The following is a 16,128-nucleotide window of genomic DNA, read 5'->3' as shown; positions in this document are numbered from 1 at the left end:
CAGCTGGAGGCCCTCATGCTACCTCCTCCTGGAACGTGTGCTCACGTACAGAGCAGTTAATGGTATATTGCATCTTAGCATTAAAGCTTTGCTTCATGACTACATCTGCAAACCCCGCGCCGTATGCGACGCCTAACCTTTAAGTGACTATGTCAGCCAAGCTTAGCGACGGTGCATAGCTAAAACATTTACAGGGTCGCACTTGAGTCTCCTGAAGTGCGGAGATGCGAAGGCGCTGAGAGTTCCGTGCTTATTTCCTTTATGAACTCGTTCAGTATATTGTTTTTCCTACGTTTACAAATTTTCTTTACTTAGTTCTTATCAATTTTCCTTTTCGAATCGCTTTTCTTGTCTGGATTTTATCATTCCTGCCTTTTTATTCTTCTAACTTTCGTTTTTCATTTTATTTTATTTGTCCTACATTTGCGTTAGTAAGCGATATCGTGAAAGGTCCCTTCATCAGAAAATTCGGCGGAGGCCTTATCGCATCGTTGTCGGTGCCACCGTCGACGTTGTCAATGAAACATCACAAGCATGGCGCTTAGAGGCAGAGCTGAAATAGCCGCGCACTGTATGGGACGTACATTTGCTCTTCGCTTTCAGGTATATGAATTCCGTTCTATTTACCACTTAGGCCCCAAGAATCAAGAAGGCGATGCCCCCTTTCAGCGGAGGTCGCGAGTAATTACACTTGCGACGGTTACCCGCCATCACTTCACATCAACGACATGCCGTCAGCGTGGCGAAAAGATCCCTGAATCACCCTTTGCCTCGACTTCCTCTCCAATGCTACGGCTGCTCCTCCATCGCGTGCACTCCGCCGCCATGCTTCCCAATTGTCACTCGGGATAACCTCTTATACCGCCACACCTACAGCGCAGATGGCCGCTGCAAGTGGTTGCTCGTACTCTCCGGCAGCTATGTTGGTAAATATATTACCAACTTTGACCGCAATCCAGTCACTCGGGCGTCTTCCAGACCTACACTCGTCTCCAGTTGCGTTACTGGCGGTGCATGCACACCTTGGTATTCAAATACGTTCGCTCGTACGTGGCTCACCTGCGATCGTCGCAAGCCTCCTCGTTCTGCTGAGAGTTCCTGCCGTTACTCTGCCCACCACGCCCTTTCGACCGCGTCGGCATCGATTTGTATGGACCGCTTCCCTGCAGTGCAGCTGACAATCACTGGGCTATCGTAGCGGTTGATAAACTGGCGAGGTATGCAGAGACGCCGCCTTTCTATCTACCACAGCGTCAGAAGTAGCGTCCTTCATTTTGCAGCATTTGTTCTTTGCCACGGCGCACCAAGAGAGCTGCTCAGTGACAGAGGACGTGCTTTCTGGGTGCTGTTATGAAAGCCTTGCTCACCAATTGCAACGTTATTCATGGAACCACCTCCGGCTATCATCCCCAGACTAATTGCATCACTGAGCGCTTCACCCATACCCTTTGCGATATGCTCGTGCTCTCTCAGGCGGACGTTGAGGCATCTTCCAGTCTGCCCATAAGAAATTTTCCCACACGATACGGGTATCTCGTACACAACGCCCGTGTTGCACGGCACGTATCTGTTGGAGTGTCTGACAGCGCACGCTCCTGCAATGGGCCGCGACTCGTCCATTCTTTTCCTGACCGCGGCACAAATCTTGCCAACCTTATTCCCAGCAATAAAAACCACCTGTATGCCGAACCTGCCTGCAACTTTTTTGAGGCGATGGGAGACACCATGTAGATATGGAACAGGAGCAATCTTCTTTTTGTCACCTGCACATTCCTGGGTTTTTCGGCAACCCCCTTTCACTTTCACCAAGAGCCTCTCCGCCAGACGCGCGAGGCTCTGTACCGAAAAGCCAGCCTTTTTGAGCCTTGACACCTGTGCGTAGAAGCTGTCCTCTATCAAGTGTGGGCCGGACTTATTCAACGGGGATGACCCAACGCATGGCATTGCTATGCCATCTTTAACAAGCCTCGAGTGGCCAGACTCGTGGCTCAGAAGGGGTTTCTGCGATCGGGGTGCATATTTCCAACACACGTGATCTTCGGTAAAGAACAGATCAATGTCCAGAAACTGGATATGCCGACTATCTGGCAACTAAAAGGTAAATTTCAAGCCTTGTCCCGTTTCCCTTCAACAGGTCTACTGAGGATCTGATGTCACTCCCTTCTCTAGTGAACACCAGGTAGTCGTCCACATACCGGGACACTTTGGTTGCTAGAAGTTTGATATCGTTTTCGAGCGCCCTGTCCACAATCCCAAGGAATATAAACCCCCACCCAACAATATACTCCCTTAGTAACGGTATATACCGGCCATATTTATTGGAGGGGGGATGTTTTAGGTTGTGCCTGTGAGTGGTCGCCATATTTATTTGGTGGTAGGATGGCAACCAACAATAGTGAACATTGCTTCGAACTATATCAAGGCCTTGGTGGTCACGTGACAAACTTGAACAAACGGAAGGGAAATCCTCAAACGTAATACGTAAGAGCTAAAGTTTTTAAAAACAATGAGTGAGAAGGCAGGAGCAATTAGAAGAGAGTTTTCTCTCACGTTCGTCTTGTGTAGCACCTCGATGAAGGTGTACGATAAGGTGTCTCCGACGTGCTCCACAAAGTCCGCGGTGTGGTAGAGCGCCACGTTTTCCAGCTGGAAAAGCAGACTGAGCAGCAGAGGCGGCAGTAGCCAGCTGAAGAGCGGCTGCTTCTTCTGTCGCCAGATGCACAAGGCCTTCTTGTAAAGCAGGACCCGCATGCGGCTCGCGAAGTTGGGCTCCGAGGACACCGTGGTTGCCATCAGGGCAACCAAGGGCTCTGGAAAGTTAACACCCTCATTAAAGGTCAAAATAGGGCTGAACTCATCGACCTCATTTCTGTAGTCTCAATCTGTGCAGATTGAAGCGCTTTAAGCGCCTTTTATATTTCACGATAAAGGGGAGTATTTGCCGCTTATGAGGAATAATCAGGTTTGACTAATAATCAGTGTTGGTCTGGTCACTAGCACCTACATTTGTTGACTGCTCCTTTCGGCAATGTAAAGGTTTTCGGCGTTCACATGTGCCTGGCAGTGGGCTTGCCACTGCGAATATACATGCGTGCACCCATCCCAACTGCTCTCTTGAGGTAGGTAATGCTTTTAGGTGCACAGAGACACCCATGCGGAGTGAAACCATTGCTGTCAGGCCATCGGATAGTGAGACTTCTACAGGGAAATCATAACCAAGTCACCGCCAAAAGGCGCTGACTAGCAAGGGCTACTCACCCTTTGTTTCCATTGCAGTATTTTCCGCCTGGGTTTCAACGGGTTTACGCTGCTGCTGGACCTGCTGCTCTTCGTCTACACGGATGAGCACGTCTTCTATTGAGGTCACCGTCAGGCCGAGACTGTCGATGTCCAGATCCGCGCTGTTCTTTTCAATCTCCTGAAACACGGAAGTCATGTGCAGTGTGAAGTGCTTCGTGGACGTGTCCATCAACAACGCACATCAGGCAACGGATAATCATGAAGGTGGGCCTGCGGTGGAATCGCGATAGTGATTATGAGAAATGGACAATGGACAATCGCTATACTGCCAACCTTCTCGAATTCATAAGCACAACTGGACTGCACTCCTTCTTTTAACTTTCTGTCTCCTGCATCCCATTCCCCCTTTCTCAACTTATGCCTTGTGGCAAACTCTTCGAAAAAAAAAGTGCTTCGTCGATTTATGATGCCAACGCCAGCTGTCTCTGATACTAATACCGCTGGTCAACTGTTCGTATGTATGTATGTATGTATGTATGTATGTATGTATGTATGTATGTATGTATGTATGTATGTATGTATGTATGTATGTATGTATGTATGTATGTATGTATGTATGTATGTATGTATGTATGTATGTATGTATGTATGTATGTATGTATGTATGTATGTATGTATGCGTGTGTGTATGTGCGGGCTCAAGTATGTAAGTAATCATCATCACGAGCCCACATAGGTTATCTTTGGTTTGCTTTATGGGATTTAACGTCCAAAAGCGACTCAGGCTATCAGAGAGGCCGGAATGCAAAGGTCCGAAAATTTCGACTGCGTGGGGCTCTAACGCGCGCTCACATCGACGGCACATGAGCTCTCTGCCTTTCGGATCTATCAAAAAGCAGCCTTCGCAGCCGGAATTCATATTTTGTAAATGGTACCCTTAGAGGTGAGCAAACTGATAGTGAGGGAAAATAAGTTAGAACAGACTACTCGATAAATACCACCACGGTGGCTCTATCTACGCATCGCATTCGAGTCACGCATCAACTGTTCGCGAGGGCGGCCACTTGGTGGTAAACATCTCGCCTTGAACAGAGTGACTAGGAGCTTCGTGGCGATGATCTGTCCCAGCATAAAGACGGCCTCGTTGCGCGAGTCACTGTGCAGTCTCGCCTTGGGTGAGTGCTTGCGCAGCAGCTTCTCGATGCCAGCGACATCGCACTTGGGGCCCTTCTGGATGCGCATGCGGTAGCCGGTGCCGTAGCGCTGCTTCAGGAACGCCGGGGAGCCAGTGCAGCTGCAAGGGGGTTATTATTTTTAGTTTCCATCATTTACGATTTCTATTAGCTCGAAAGTACATACGATAGTCAAGGCCGAGGAAAGTACAGCCTGGGCCTTGCCGGTTGCCAAACCAACTTTGAAGCGAGTCGTTGAAAACTGGAAAGAACCTGCAGCTATTTCGAATTTGGCTAGAGTCAGTGTTGTAGGTGATTAGTGTGATAGCATCCATATCATCATCAAGAGAAGGAAATACTCTTGCCTGTGCATCACTGGTTTCATAGCAACTGTGACGCGAGCTGTGATCTGGCTGCCTAAATGGCGAATGAGATAACGGCATGCACAACAGATGCCACAGTGACACGTCCAAACCTCTCTCTTCTGAAGCACCATTTGCACACGGCATCACCAACGGTCCTCAATGGGCGACCAATTTCCCCCTTTTTCTATTAAAACCTTGTTGAATTAGTTCTTTGCACAGCATTCAGGATGACGTCATATTATTCGGCTGAAGTCTGCTTGACACGTTGGAGCCTTGTACATACATATGTACGTTCATATTGTCACGTGATACTGACAAGGGCGTAGGCACAAAAGAGAAAACAGGCGTATTAGCACTGAAATCAACTCTTTATTAGGCTGACTTCCGCCCGCAAGCGGATTGAACTCGGCGGCGGCGATAGCAGCAGATGTGCTCGTCGGTCGTCGAATAAATGCTTGTCGCGTCCATCAACACTCACTCTGAAGGCGGCGAAGTAACATCCAGACAAAGCCGCAAACGGTGACTAGCATAAACTGGGACACTGCAGAAGCACACGCGACTGGCTGGAATCTTTGAGATACATCTCAACGCATCTCGACGTATCCCGACAACGAGCATGAGCAAATAACACAGAATCAATCCGCGCGATAGAATCCCAGTTATAAGGTGGCATGCCAGCAGCTGCCGAAAAGAACAAATCAAAATTTAAATAACTCACGGCAATATATATGTCTCAAATAGAATTCCCAAAAGGATCGCTGTTAGACAATGAAACACAACCTCCCCACTTCTTTTATATCTTGTTAAGAGGAAGTATTGAGGGCATTAGAATGGGAGCAGTTATGGTTGGATATCGGTTGATGCAGAACTCAAGTTATATGCGATTCGCTGTTGACATTATCCTGGTAAGTAACGCGGGGGATGAATTGCAAACAATGATTGACGACCTGGGAAGGAAAAGCAGAAAATTAGGCTTGAAATCAAAATGCAGAAGAGTGAGAAATATTTAAAGCCTCGGGAAGCAACAGCAATCTACAAAAGGTAGCAAAACACTGGCTGTGGTAAGCAAATATGTCTACTTTGGACGGGTAGTAACTGCAGACCTGGGTCATGAAAGGTAATAACTATAGGAGAACAAGATTGGGGTGGAGCGCATTTGGCAAGTACTCGCAGATTATGACTAGAAGCTTATCGGTATCGCTCAAGAGGAAAATATAAAAAAGTTGCATCTTACCTGTGCTCACCTATGGCGCTGAAGCATGGCGGCTCACGAAAAGCTAGGGTTCTACTAATGCAGAGAGCTATGGAACGGAAAATGTTAGGTGTATCTTGCAGGTATGGAAAGCGTGCAGAGTGGGGCAGAGAAATAACTCGAGTTAATAATATTCGAGTAGAAATCAAGAGGAAGAAATGGACATGGGCAGCCCGTGTAGGACAAAGAGAAAATAACCGATGACAGCTTATGGTAAAAAAAAAAAAACTGTATTCCAATGGGAGGAAAGCTTAGCAGGGGGTGGCAGAATATTAGGTGTGCGGATTAGGTTAAGTAGGCAGGCATACCTTGGATGCAGCTAGCACAGGATTTGGGTTAACTGGAGTAATATGGGAGAGTCCTTCGCCCTGCTGTAGGTATAATTCGTTGTCTGATGATGATGATGATGATGATGATGATGATGATATATGCCCGTAAGTTAGTATTGTTATCCACCCATGCAGTTGGGGGATTAGATAAACAGTGCGCCTTCCCTTTCCTTAACTCTAACCAATTTTCATTTAGGGGATGGCACACTTTGCTAAACTCTGCGCTACTCTGGGAATGCTAAATGATCAAGAAAAATTATCTCAAACAATGCTTTGACACGTCTAATTATCGGTTCAGATGGCGTTAAGCCCTGGCTATTTTTATTGTTTGTTTTGCAGTAGCACTCAAGACAAGCACGAATGAATTCTTGATGAAAGTTAAGTAAGCACCATTCACTCAGACACCTAGAGGGATAGCTGTACGACTTCGAGGATCCCCTTCGGTTTTGAGTGACTGAGGGTCATGGATACAAGGTTTGTGCGGCTACCAGCCATTCACTCTTGACCAACGAAAACGAAACCGAGAAGATTGCCTAAAATGCGCTACAACGTTCACTGAGAGTGAAGCCTTGTAAATTTCGGTAAACGTCTGCGGTGTATCCAATAATTCATATCGAACGCGGTGCCATGGATATAAGGAAACCTTTAAGCGTTATCGATTGAGTCAATAAAGTTTTGTTGCTTAAAACACAGCGTTAAGATATTTGGTCATAAACGGGCAGATCATTATTGAGGCCTTAGATATGGCTATCTTCAGCAAATTTATAAACAATTCCAGGGACGTAATTAAGTGAGCTAAAAGTGCAGTGAGACTCAAGCATCTGTCGTTAAGCTGCCTAGAGAGGGACTCGAACCCACGATCCTAATTGGCTCATGAACCCACGAGCTTAGCTACCTGTACTAAAATTAAACCAAATATTTTTTATGGGGTTCGAACCTAGTACTATTAAAAGAAAGAACACCCTTGATCATACTTTGGGACTCTTCCTTCTTTCTCTAAAAGCAATGTTCTTACTAAAGGGTCCATGAAAAGCTATTTACTAAAGCTGTAAAGCGCGCATGAGCAATATAGGTATCCCATCAAACGTCACTACGGGCGATCTAAAATGATGCTTCTCGCTACCCTCAGCTCAACCCAGGCAGGCGCGCAAGAAAAAAGAAGTAAACAAGTCAACTGCGCACCATTACGCCACGTGGCGCCAGCGTAACTTGGGAATGTCCAATGAGCGGGCGCGCCCAGCAAGCCCATGCAACGCCACATGGCAGGCTTACGCGTGGTGAGCGCGGGGATGTGTTGTCCAAATTGGTCGCGAGCTGGGACGAGGAGCACTTTGTAAATACGTTGCATGCAAATCTTTCAAATTTGACTGGAATTCTCATAATGGCCATCTTACGCATTTTTTGCATTACAAAATTCAAAAACTAGCATTTTAGTGGCCTTTTAACGATTGAAGTTTGCACGGACACGTTTGCATGCTCATCCGACAAACTGTAAAAAGGCGCTTACACGCCACCCTTGAGTAATAAGTGCTTTCGGAATAACACGGGTTACTTCTCAGCTACTTGAGAAGAAGGGTTACATGTACAATGAGAACCTTGTCAGCAAAGCTTTTGATGGCCAACAAATACTATTTTGGATGAAGTGCACCAAACATCATCGAAAGCATTGAAGCGATGAAAATAACGGGTCGGGTTATTGTCGGCACATTTGGTTTTGTTTTCGAGTAGCGTACTTGCCAATTTCAGCGCAATACTCGCAAATACCAGTGGCTGCAGAGGACGTTTCTTTTACGCCTCGAGTGCATCACTTCAAGCGCTAAAATACGATTCATGTGTGAAAATCAACTAATGACACAGGCTCATGATCATAAAAGAAAGTCGAAACAATGCTGTTCACAATACATTGATTGCCACTGCGCACTCCAGGACAAAATGATCAGGAACCCACCGAATGCGACCGTTGGCAATGATGGCTATCCTGTCTGCCAGGACGTCCGCTTCGTCCAGGTGCTGCGTGGTGAGAAAGACACTGCAAGTTCGACGGACTTTCAGGAGTAGCTCCCACATCTCTCTGCGGCTCTCTGGATCCATGTTGGCGGTGGGCTCGTCCAGTATGATCACCTGAAATGAAGCACATTCTCGCAATACACGAAAAGCGTATACTATAGCTCACAAACAGCGCGGACAGAAAAAACGAATGGACACACAGATGGAGTGAGACCTGAGCTGTGGTCGTGGTGTGCGTGTGTACGTGCATTCTCTGCCTCATAGTTACCCGTTCCGCCTGTTTTTGTGCACCCGTGTGCCTAATTGAACATCAAATATGTATATTTGTGGGTAACTACAAATTCTTGGAGAATGACTGCTGCTAAAAGACTCTCCACGGATTTCAGAGACCGATGATTATTTGTAAGTGCTGTGAGATGCAAGCCTCTCGCCGCCAGAAGCAGCCAAGCTTAGAAGCAGTGTGGCAACCTTGCCTGGTTCCGGGGGTCCTTGAGCGCGATGGGCAGGAAGAGAGAGCTTCGGCGGCGCCATGAGACTCAGCGAGCCGCTATTCTAGAACTTTGTTTTGTAACCCAGTTGAGCATCTAAAGTAAAGGCATCCGTGCTCATAGTGGCTTCTACAAATCTTGTTCTCTTAAAAGGTGCCAACCAAACCACAAAAAAATACTGTTATTCCGCTTTAAAAATCCCGCGCAGCGAGGGTTGTTGACAGGTGTAGCGCTAAGGACGTACATATTGCGGCGAAATTATTGTATGCCCGTAGATAGCGTTCGTAAGCGGCATTCCCACACTACGATTACGCGTTGTCTGCTCAGCTAACTGGGACTGCGGTGGCCATGTCACCTTACCCTTGGCTTGGCCACAATGGCGAGAGCTGTGCAGAGGCGTCGTTGCTGTCCCAAGGAAAGGTCGACGACCCGCTCTGTGCGGAATGGCATGAGGCCCACCTCGTGCAGCAACGTGACGACTTCCAGCCGGACAGAGGAGTACGGTGTGCCCTTGACCTGTGCAGAGCAGAGATGACCAGTTACGCATCCCAAAAGTGTTTGCAGATATGAAATGAAGGCATGATGGTGACGAAGCAGCACCATCGAAATGGAGATAAACTCTCTATTTCACTTTTGAGAAGTAATAAATGTGCTGTAATTACGTCTAAACAAAGACTGGCATACGCTCTCACGAATGTGCCCCGCCGGAGTGGCGCAGTGGTTACGGCACTCGACTACTGTTCCCAAGGATGCGGGATCGAATGCCGGCCTCGGCGGCCGCTTTTCGATGGCGACGAAAAGCAAGGCGCCCGTGTGCTGTGCGATATCAGTGCACGATAAAGAACACCAGGTGGTCAAAATTTCCGGAGTCCTCCACTACGGCGTCTCTCATAGCCTGAGCCGCTTTGGGACGTTAAATCCCACAAACCAAACCAAATCATCTCACGGATCGAGCTTGTCTACTATGAAAATGGTGATGCGTCTTGAAAAGTTCTCACCACACCACTCGTCTTTAGCTGAAAAGGCCTGTATTCAGAAAGCATTCTAAAGTGCCTCATCTTGACGCTTGTAACTGGTGTCTAGCAATTTATATTTTCAGTTCCTAACCTTCACGTGCGGATAACTTAAAAACGGGGTTAAACGGCTGGTTTACTTGAGAAAATTCAGCAAAATTCTTCATTTGGCTTAAGGCGAGAATGAATACATTTTAATGAATTGCATGTGAAGTATTAATTCTAGAGAACTGAGATTCGTAGCCATTCGAGCTAAGCAAATAATTTGAAATTTGTTGAAGTATTTTCAACTATCAGTGTCTTTAATGGGCTGTAGTATACGTAACAAGTAGTGCATAGTATAATTATACTAACCCAGCTACTACTACTCAATATTTCAGGGTGGTAAGCTACGCTCGCGTTCGGTTCCTAACGGCAATCATTCGATATTTTTCACCTAAAATATTTGCCGCGACTAGCTGTCACATAAAAGAGGACCAAAACGAAATAAAGAAGCTTTAAAAGAAAAAAACACGGCGGCGGCGATACGATAATACGTAAAGATTGAACGATAAAACAGATGAAATAATCGGCACATGGCAGGAGGTGCTTGATAGACAGAAAAGACGATCATGATGACGACAATAATGCGTGAATTAACGTTGAAGTTATGAAAGTGCGCGGGATGACGCGACACAATGCGAAAGGAATCGGAGAAGCGAGGCTCCGAGAGGTTAGGGACGCCTCTATTGGGAGAGAGCAACGTCCACTGACGCTCCGGTGGTCTCATGTTTACGGCACTGCACCGTGGACTTCCTACTGTTCCTGGGCTTTCCACGGTGTTCGAGTGGCCAACGCGGTTAGCACCTTTCACAAGCATGGGCCGAGTGATCCCCCCTCATAACCGTCAACTCAACATCGCTTCTGCCAGCACTCAATCGGGAGGTTGCCCGACGCCACCTCGACGCCGACGCCACGGCCTGGACACACGCGACGAGGTGTATACAGCAAACTCAGAGCGTGAACTCCGAATGCTTTTGGCCTAATATTGCTGCACTGTAGCGTGTTCAATTACACTTTCAGTTTTTTTGTCAGCCTTTGTTAATTTTTTTTAGAAATAATGTCTGTGTGGTGTAGGGTGTATTAAATATGCATCCGTGTGGGTACAGCTGATGTCTGATCCATTATTTCGGTCCCAGAATCTTCTGAGATTCGGGACGCTAGTCGAGTATATCAAGCCTCGATTAGAAAAGACCCTCAGCTGTCTGGGTTGATTCACGTCCAGATTGCACTAAGGGGCAGCAAAAGAAGCTTATAGGGGGCACATGCAAAAAAAGAAGCACAATGCAGGCGCGTACGTCTTGTGAGTGCTTGCTCTGGCTTTCTGGTCTCTTGCGCTCCTGCTCTCTGAAATCTGAAATGGTACTCTCAAACTCTTATCGCAGTTTGCTACGCATAGGGCACCCAAAGTAAGCACTCTGTCTAAAGAATAAATAGGTGATCATCGGCATTTAACTTACAACTGCGAAGAAGATGAGGTGCTCCTCGACGGTGAGGTCGTCAAACAGGATGTTGTCCTGGGCGCAGTAGCCGAAGCTTTCGCGGGCATCCTTGGGACAAGTCATGACGTCGTAGCCGCCCACGAGCACGTTACCCGCACTGCAGCTCGTAAACCCTGCGATGCAGTTTGGTTTCCAGTTGCGAGTTGGCCGTTGGCTCTTAGTTGGAGACGCGAGATGTCATATTTCCAGATTCGATAACAGCACGAAGACGCATGTATACACTAGCGTTGTCACATCAGTTATCTACTTTAGGTGACACTAAGGATTGAGGTAACCATTCCACAAAACCGGCCACGCGTGCAAATGGTAGCTGCTTAATTTGCTTCCTGCTTAGCGCGTTTGCGATTCTTAGATCGATTTCAGGCAAGAAGCTTAAGCAATGGACTTGAGTATAGGTTCTGAGTGTCATGTCGTGCATTCCATTTCGCACAAAATTAGAAATAGCGCGGGCAAGCTCTGACTAGATAATAAAAACGAAGAAAAACTAATCCGGGTTTCACTTCTCTATTTTTTTTATCCGATATTTTTTTATCCAATAGATGTCCCAAAAGACGAGCCAACTAGACCAGTAACATGTCCTGGAGCTGCCAATCGGGAAGCAGTTGCAGGTGTCTTTGACTCCCAATTTCGCCAGAGCGGCTCTATCTACATAAAGAAAGCGCTTATTTCAATTCTAAAGGCCTTCGCGGCTTCGATAATGCTACCTGGCATGTCTTTCTATCTATGCAATAATAGAAAATATTCAAAATTTTCTTGACAACGTGCACGCAACTTTTTTGATGTCAACGTGTCCATATGATTCTGTTCCCATAACAAACCTAGTTATGCCATAATTGGTCATATGTATTGGATGCAGCGTTGGCGCATTGCCAAATTTAAAATCTTAGTTCGGACACACGAACTGTTATGCAATGGAGAATATATATTAAAAAACCAACTAAAACTGATTGCTGGGATAGTTGGTGCATAGTCACATAAAGGAAAGGTTAATAGCGCAAAAAGACACTCACAAATAGGCACAAATGGACAAATTGAAGAAAAACACACAAGACCGGCGCTGACTCCAACTTCTTTCTCGGAACATCACATACAACCTTCTTCTTCAACATCCAAATGCTCCCGCAAAGTCAGCAACACCCTACCTACCAACATTTAACAGTCGACCTTCACTACTATACAGTGAGAGAGATGATTCACTAATACATTTTGAACCAAGTCTTTATATAAAAGAGGCTTCTAGCAACTCACGGGCAAGATTATCCCTTCTCCTGCCTACAATCCTAAATTCTTTGAACTTAGGTTCACATTTTGTTTTGAAATCGCACGATTTGCAATGAACAGGTATATGTAAATTTTGATTGTTTTTTAGAGAGCGCATATGTTCTGCAGCCCTATCGTTGACACAACGTCCAGTTTGCCCAATGTATACCTTTCCACAGGTTAAGGGTATTTGGTAAATAACCCCTGTGGCACATTTGACAAAGGGCTTGACCTGCTTTTTTGTGCAGCCTTGTCTTCGACCGGCATTGTCCATGACTCGTCCACACATGCTAGCCAACTTTTTGGGGGTGCAGAAGACTATTCTGACACCGTTTTTGTTGGCGATCTTCTTAATATTATGTGCCACCTTATGGATATAAGAGGCAACAATAGGTCTGGATTCAATCTTCCCGTCATAGTAATTCCCGTCATATTTGAGAGAGTTTTTTTTGCGTTAAAAAACTATCTCACCTCGGGATTTCAATAAAAATCGCGCATGTGTTACAACGCTTCCATTCTCAGTTGCGTGCACCCAAGCACTTCTCTTTGAAAACTGTTAATAAATTGACAACGAACCCGCGAAAATACGCAATTAGTTTCCTTGCATCAATATCTGCATGACTGAAGCCCATCCTGGATCACATAATAGTGTGCAGGGTGATGACATGATCATGTTCAACGGTAGCCCATCATTAGTTTCAATGGGCAGAAATCTAATTCCTAATGCCTCCTCTAGTAGGTCTTTTTTATTCGTTCGCTACATAATGTCCCCCCAAAAAGCTTCCTTATTCTCAAGCAAACGTGTTGAATAGTTTCTGGCTTGCGCCATATGAAGCAGTTATTTCCTCAAAGAACAAGAAACCCTTCATTTCTAAATACATCTTAACTACTACTGTGTTGTTATTAAGCTTGAAAGTGTTGGCTCGCCCTGATACAGGCTTAGGGACTGAATTTTACTAACGTGCACAGTACAACAGTCTGTACGTACAATATTGCCGCAATGTTAACTTACTGGCGCCGCCATGTGGCGAGCTCGGGAGACTGGCACGCGCTCGTCTTCTTCGCTCTCGGTGCTCGCCCGCCATTCGGTTCCGTGCCTGATCTTGCCGGTACTTTTACTTAGTTGTAAGTAAACCTGCTGAACCAGTTTTACTGGCTTCTGTGACATTTTTGGTGGAGCTTCTGGGGAGATCCCATGTACGAAGAGCCTCTGGCTGCCCCCTACGCCCATCTACACACCGTGGACACGACACCTGTGCACAAGGCGAGCCGTCGCTTGAGAGGCTTAGCACCCGAGTGTGGTCCTCTTGTTTCCCCACCGCGAACCACGATGACTACAGCGGCAATTCAGACCACTCAGCTTCCCGTGAGTGCCCAGCAGCTGATCTGCCATACTCCACGTATGCCCACACCGTTTCATGGCGACAAGTTCGAAGACGTTGAGGACTGGCTGACCAGCTACGACCGGGTCGCTGTATTTAATGTGTGGGACGAGGAGCGAAAATTGCAGAATTTTTATTTCGCACTAGAAGACTCCGCCAAGATGTGGTTCGAAAACCATGAGGCTACCATTTCTACCTGGCAGGATTTCCGGCGGCAGCTGCTCGCAACATTCGGCAACGATGCAAGAAAAGAGATGGCCGAACTCTCTCTACAGTCCCGAGCACAGCGGCCTAATGAAAGCGTCGCCATGTTTGTGGAAGAAATGATTCGCCTTTTCAACCGGGCGGATCCCTCCATGTCGGAGGTAAAGAAGGTGCGCTACCTTATGCAAGGCGTCAAGGAGCAGTTGTTCGTTGGCCTTGTACGTGACCCTCCACGTACTGTTGCTGATTTTACGAAAGAAGCAACAAGCATCGAGCGTGCCTTGAATCAGCGATTTGTACATTTTGATCGCTCAGCAAACATCGCTGCCATAGACTTCCGCTTGCCAATGGCCGGAAACGACAGGGAAGCCCTTCGCGAAATTATCCGAAGCATCGTGCGCGAAGAGCTGCAAAAGCTGCCCTCTCTCGAACACCATCCACGTGTTGGGGGCATCTCGGATATGGTGCGCGAAGAGCTCCGTCAAGCAGTGCCATCAGTACCGTCACCCCAGCCGCCTGCATCACAGATCATGACGTACTGCGACCTGTTGCGTACCCCTGCGCCTGAACAATTGGCACCCTGCAACCCTGCTCCTCCCGCACGTCCTCCACCGCAATATCCAGTTTCGACTGGTGTGCCTGAACCTCGACCACCCGTTCGCAAAGCACACGCGTGGCGCACGCCGAACAATCTGCCTTTGTGCTTCCACTGCGGCGAAGCCGGTCACGTTCTGCGCCACTGCCCGTACCGTCGGATGGGCTTGCGCGGATTTTCCCCGGATGCCCCTCGGCCGCGCTATGGCGAACGACCTCAAGATATCGACCAATACCTCAGCGACCACGTCCCACCTGCGTCCCTCCAGCGACGCCAGTCCAGGTCACCACCGCCGAGACAGTTTTCAACTAGCCGCCGTTCTTTCCTCAGGCAGTCCCCAAGTCCTCACCGGGAAAACTGAAGACGGCGACCCTCGGGGGTAGGGCCGCCGTCGATGGACATTACGACCAACATCCTCCGCTCACCGATTCGATCACACATACCGACCTCCGACCCTTCGCTCCGATCAACAATCCGACCATTTTTCGACGATCGCCGAAGCTTTCCTCCGACGCCCCCAATCGACGCACCGCACGACCAACGAGTCCGACGACCTTCCGACGATCACAGAAGCTTACCTTCGACACCGTAATTCGACGCAACGAACGACCCGTCAGCCCGACGATCCCTGACAAGCCGCACTTTGTCGACGGTGAGCTACATTCCGCCGAAATACCGATCGTCGTTGATAACCACAACACGACTGCCCTTGTAGATACCGGCGCTGATTTTTGCGTTATGAGTCATGGCCTTGCTACCATTCTACGAAAAGTCCTGACTACTTGGCACGGAGCCCCGATAAAGACAGCCGGAGGGCACGTGGTAACGCCGCTCGGAGTGTGCACCGCTCGCGTCGAGATTCACCACGTAACTTTCTCGTGCTGCTTTGTTGTGCCAGCAGAGTGTTCCAAGGACCTGATTCTCGGCCTTGATTTTCTTAGATAAAACGACGCAATCATCGACCTCCGTGACTTCATGGTGACGTTTTCCTCTCACCGCGCAATTTCCGACGAGTACAGACAGCACAGCGACGACTACACAGACAGGCCAGTTTTCAGGGTGTGCGACGACCATGTCACTCTACCTCCACGCACAGCATGTTTGTTACAGTACAGTGCGACAACCCCCCCGCCTTTCAAGGCCTCGCGGAAACGAATGTGAATTTATTGTTGATCCTACAAGTCTGCGTTGCTCGGGGGGTCTTCGCCTTGAAAAGTAAACGAACTGAACTGCTTTTAACGAACTTTAGTGCCGAATACCGCCATTTACCGCAAGGTACA

The 16,128-nt window shown here is 47.6% G+C and overlaps 1 protein-coding gene across 1 annotated transcript in view; it reads right to left on the bottom strand.

Annotated features, from left to right (window-relative positions):
* The window catches only part of LOC146199657 (phospholipid-transporting ATPase ABCA3-like), a 73,328-nt gene that overhangs the window by 42,772 nt on the left and 14,428 nt on the right, over positions 1-16,128 (bottom strand). Inside the window, exons 6-11 of the mRNA XM_084592798.1 lie at positions 11,366-11,520; positions 9,214-9,369; positions 8,307-8,479; positions 4,324-4,534; positions 3,259-3,418; positions 2,551-2,810 (exon numbers count right to left, since the gene is read on the bottom strand). Coding sequence (XP_084448924.1) covers positions 2,551-2,810; positions 3,259-3,418; positions 4,324-4,534; positions 8,307-8,479; positions 9,214-9,369; positions 11,366-11,520 — 1,115 coding nt within the window. The remainder of the gene's footprint in view (positions 1-2,550; positions 2,811-3,258; positions 3,419-4,323; positions 4,535-8,306; positions 8,480-9,213; positions 9,370-11,365; positions 11,521-16,128) is intronic.

Source organism: Amblyomma maculatum, chromosome 2, assembly GCF_055883805.1.
Source record: "Amblyomma maculatum isolate TAMU_Amacu chromosome 2, ASM5588380v1, whole genome shotgun sequence".
NCBI classification, from domain to species: domain Eukaryota; kingdom Metazoa; phylum Arthropoda; class Arachnida; order Ixodida; family Ixodidae; genus Amblyomma; species Amblyomma maculatum.
This window is presented reverse-complemented; position numbering and strand designations above follow the sequence as displayed.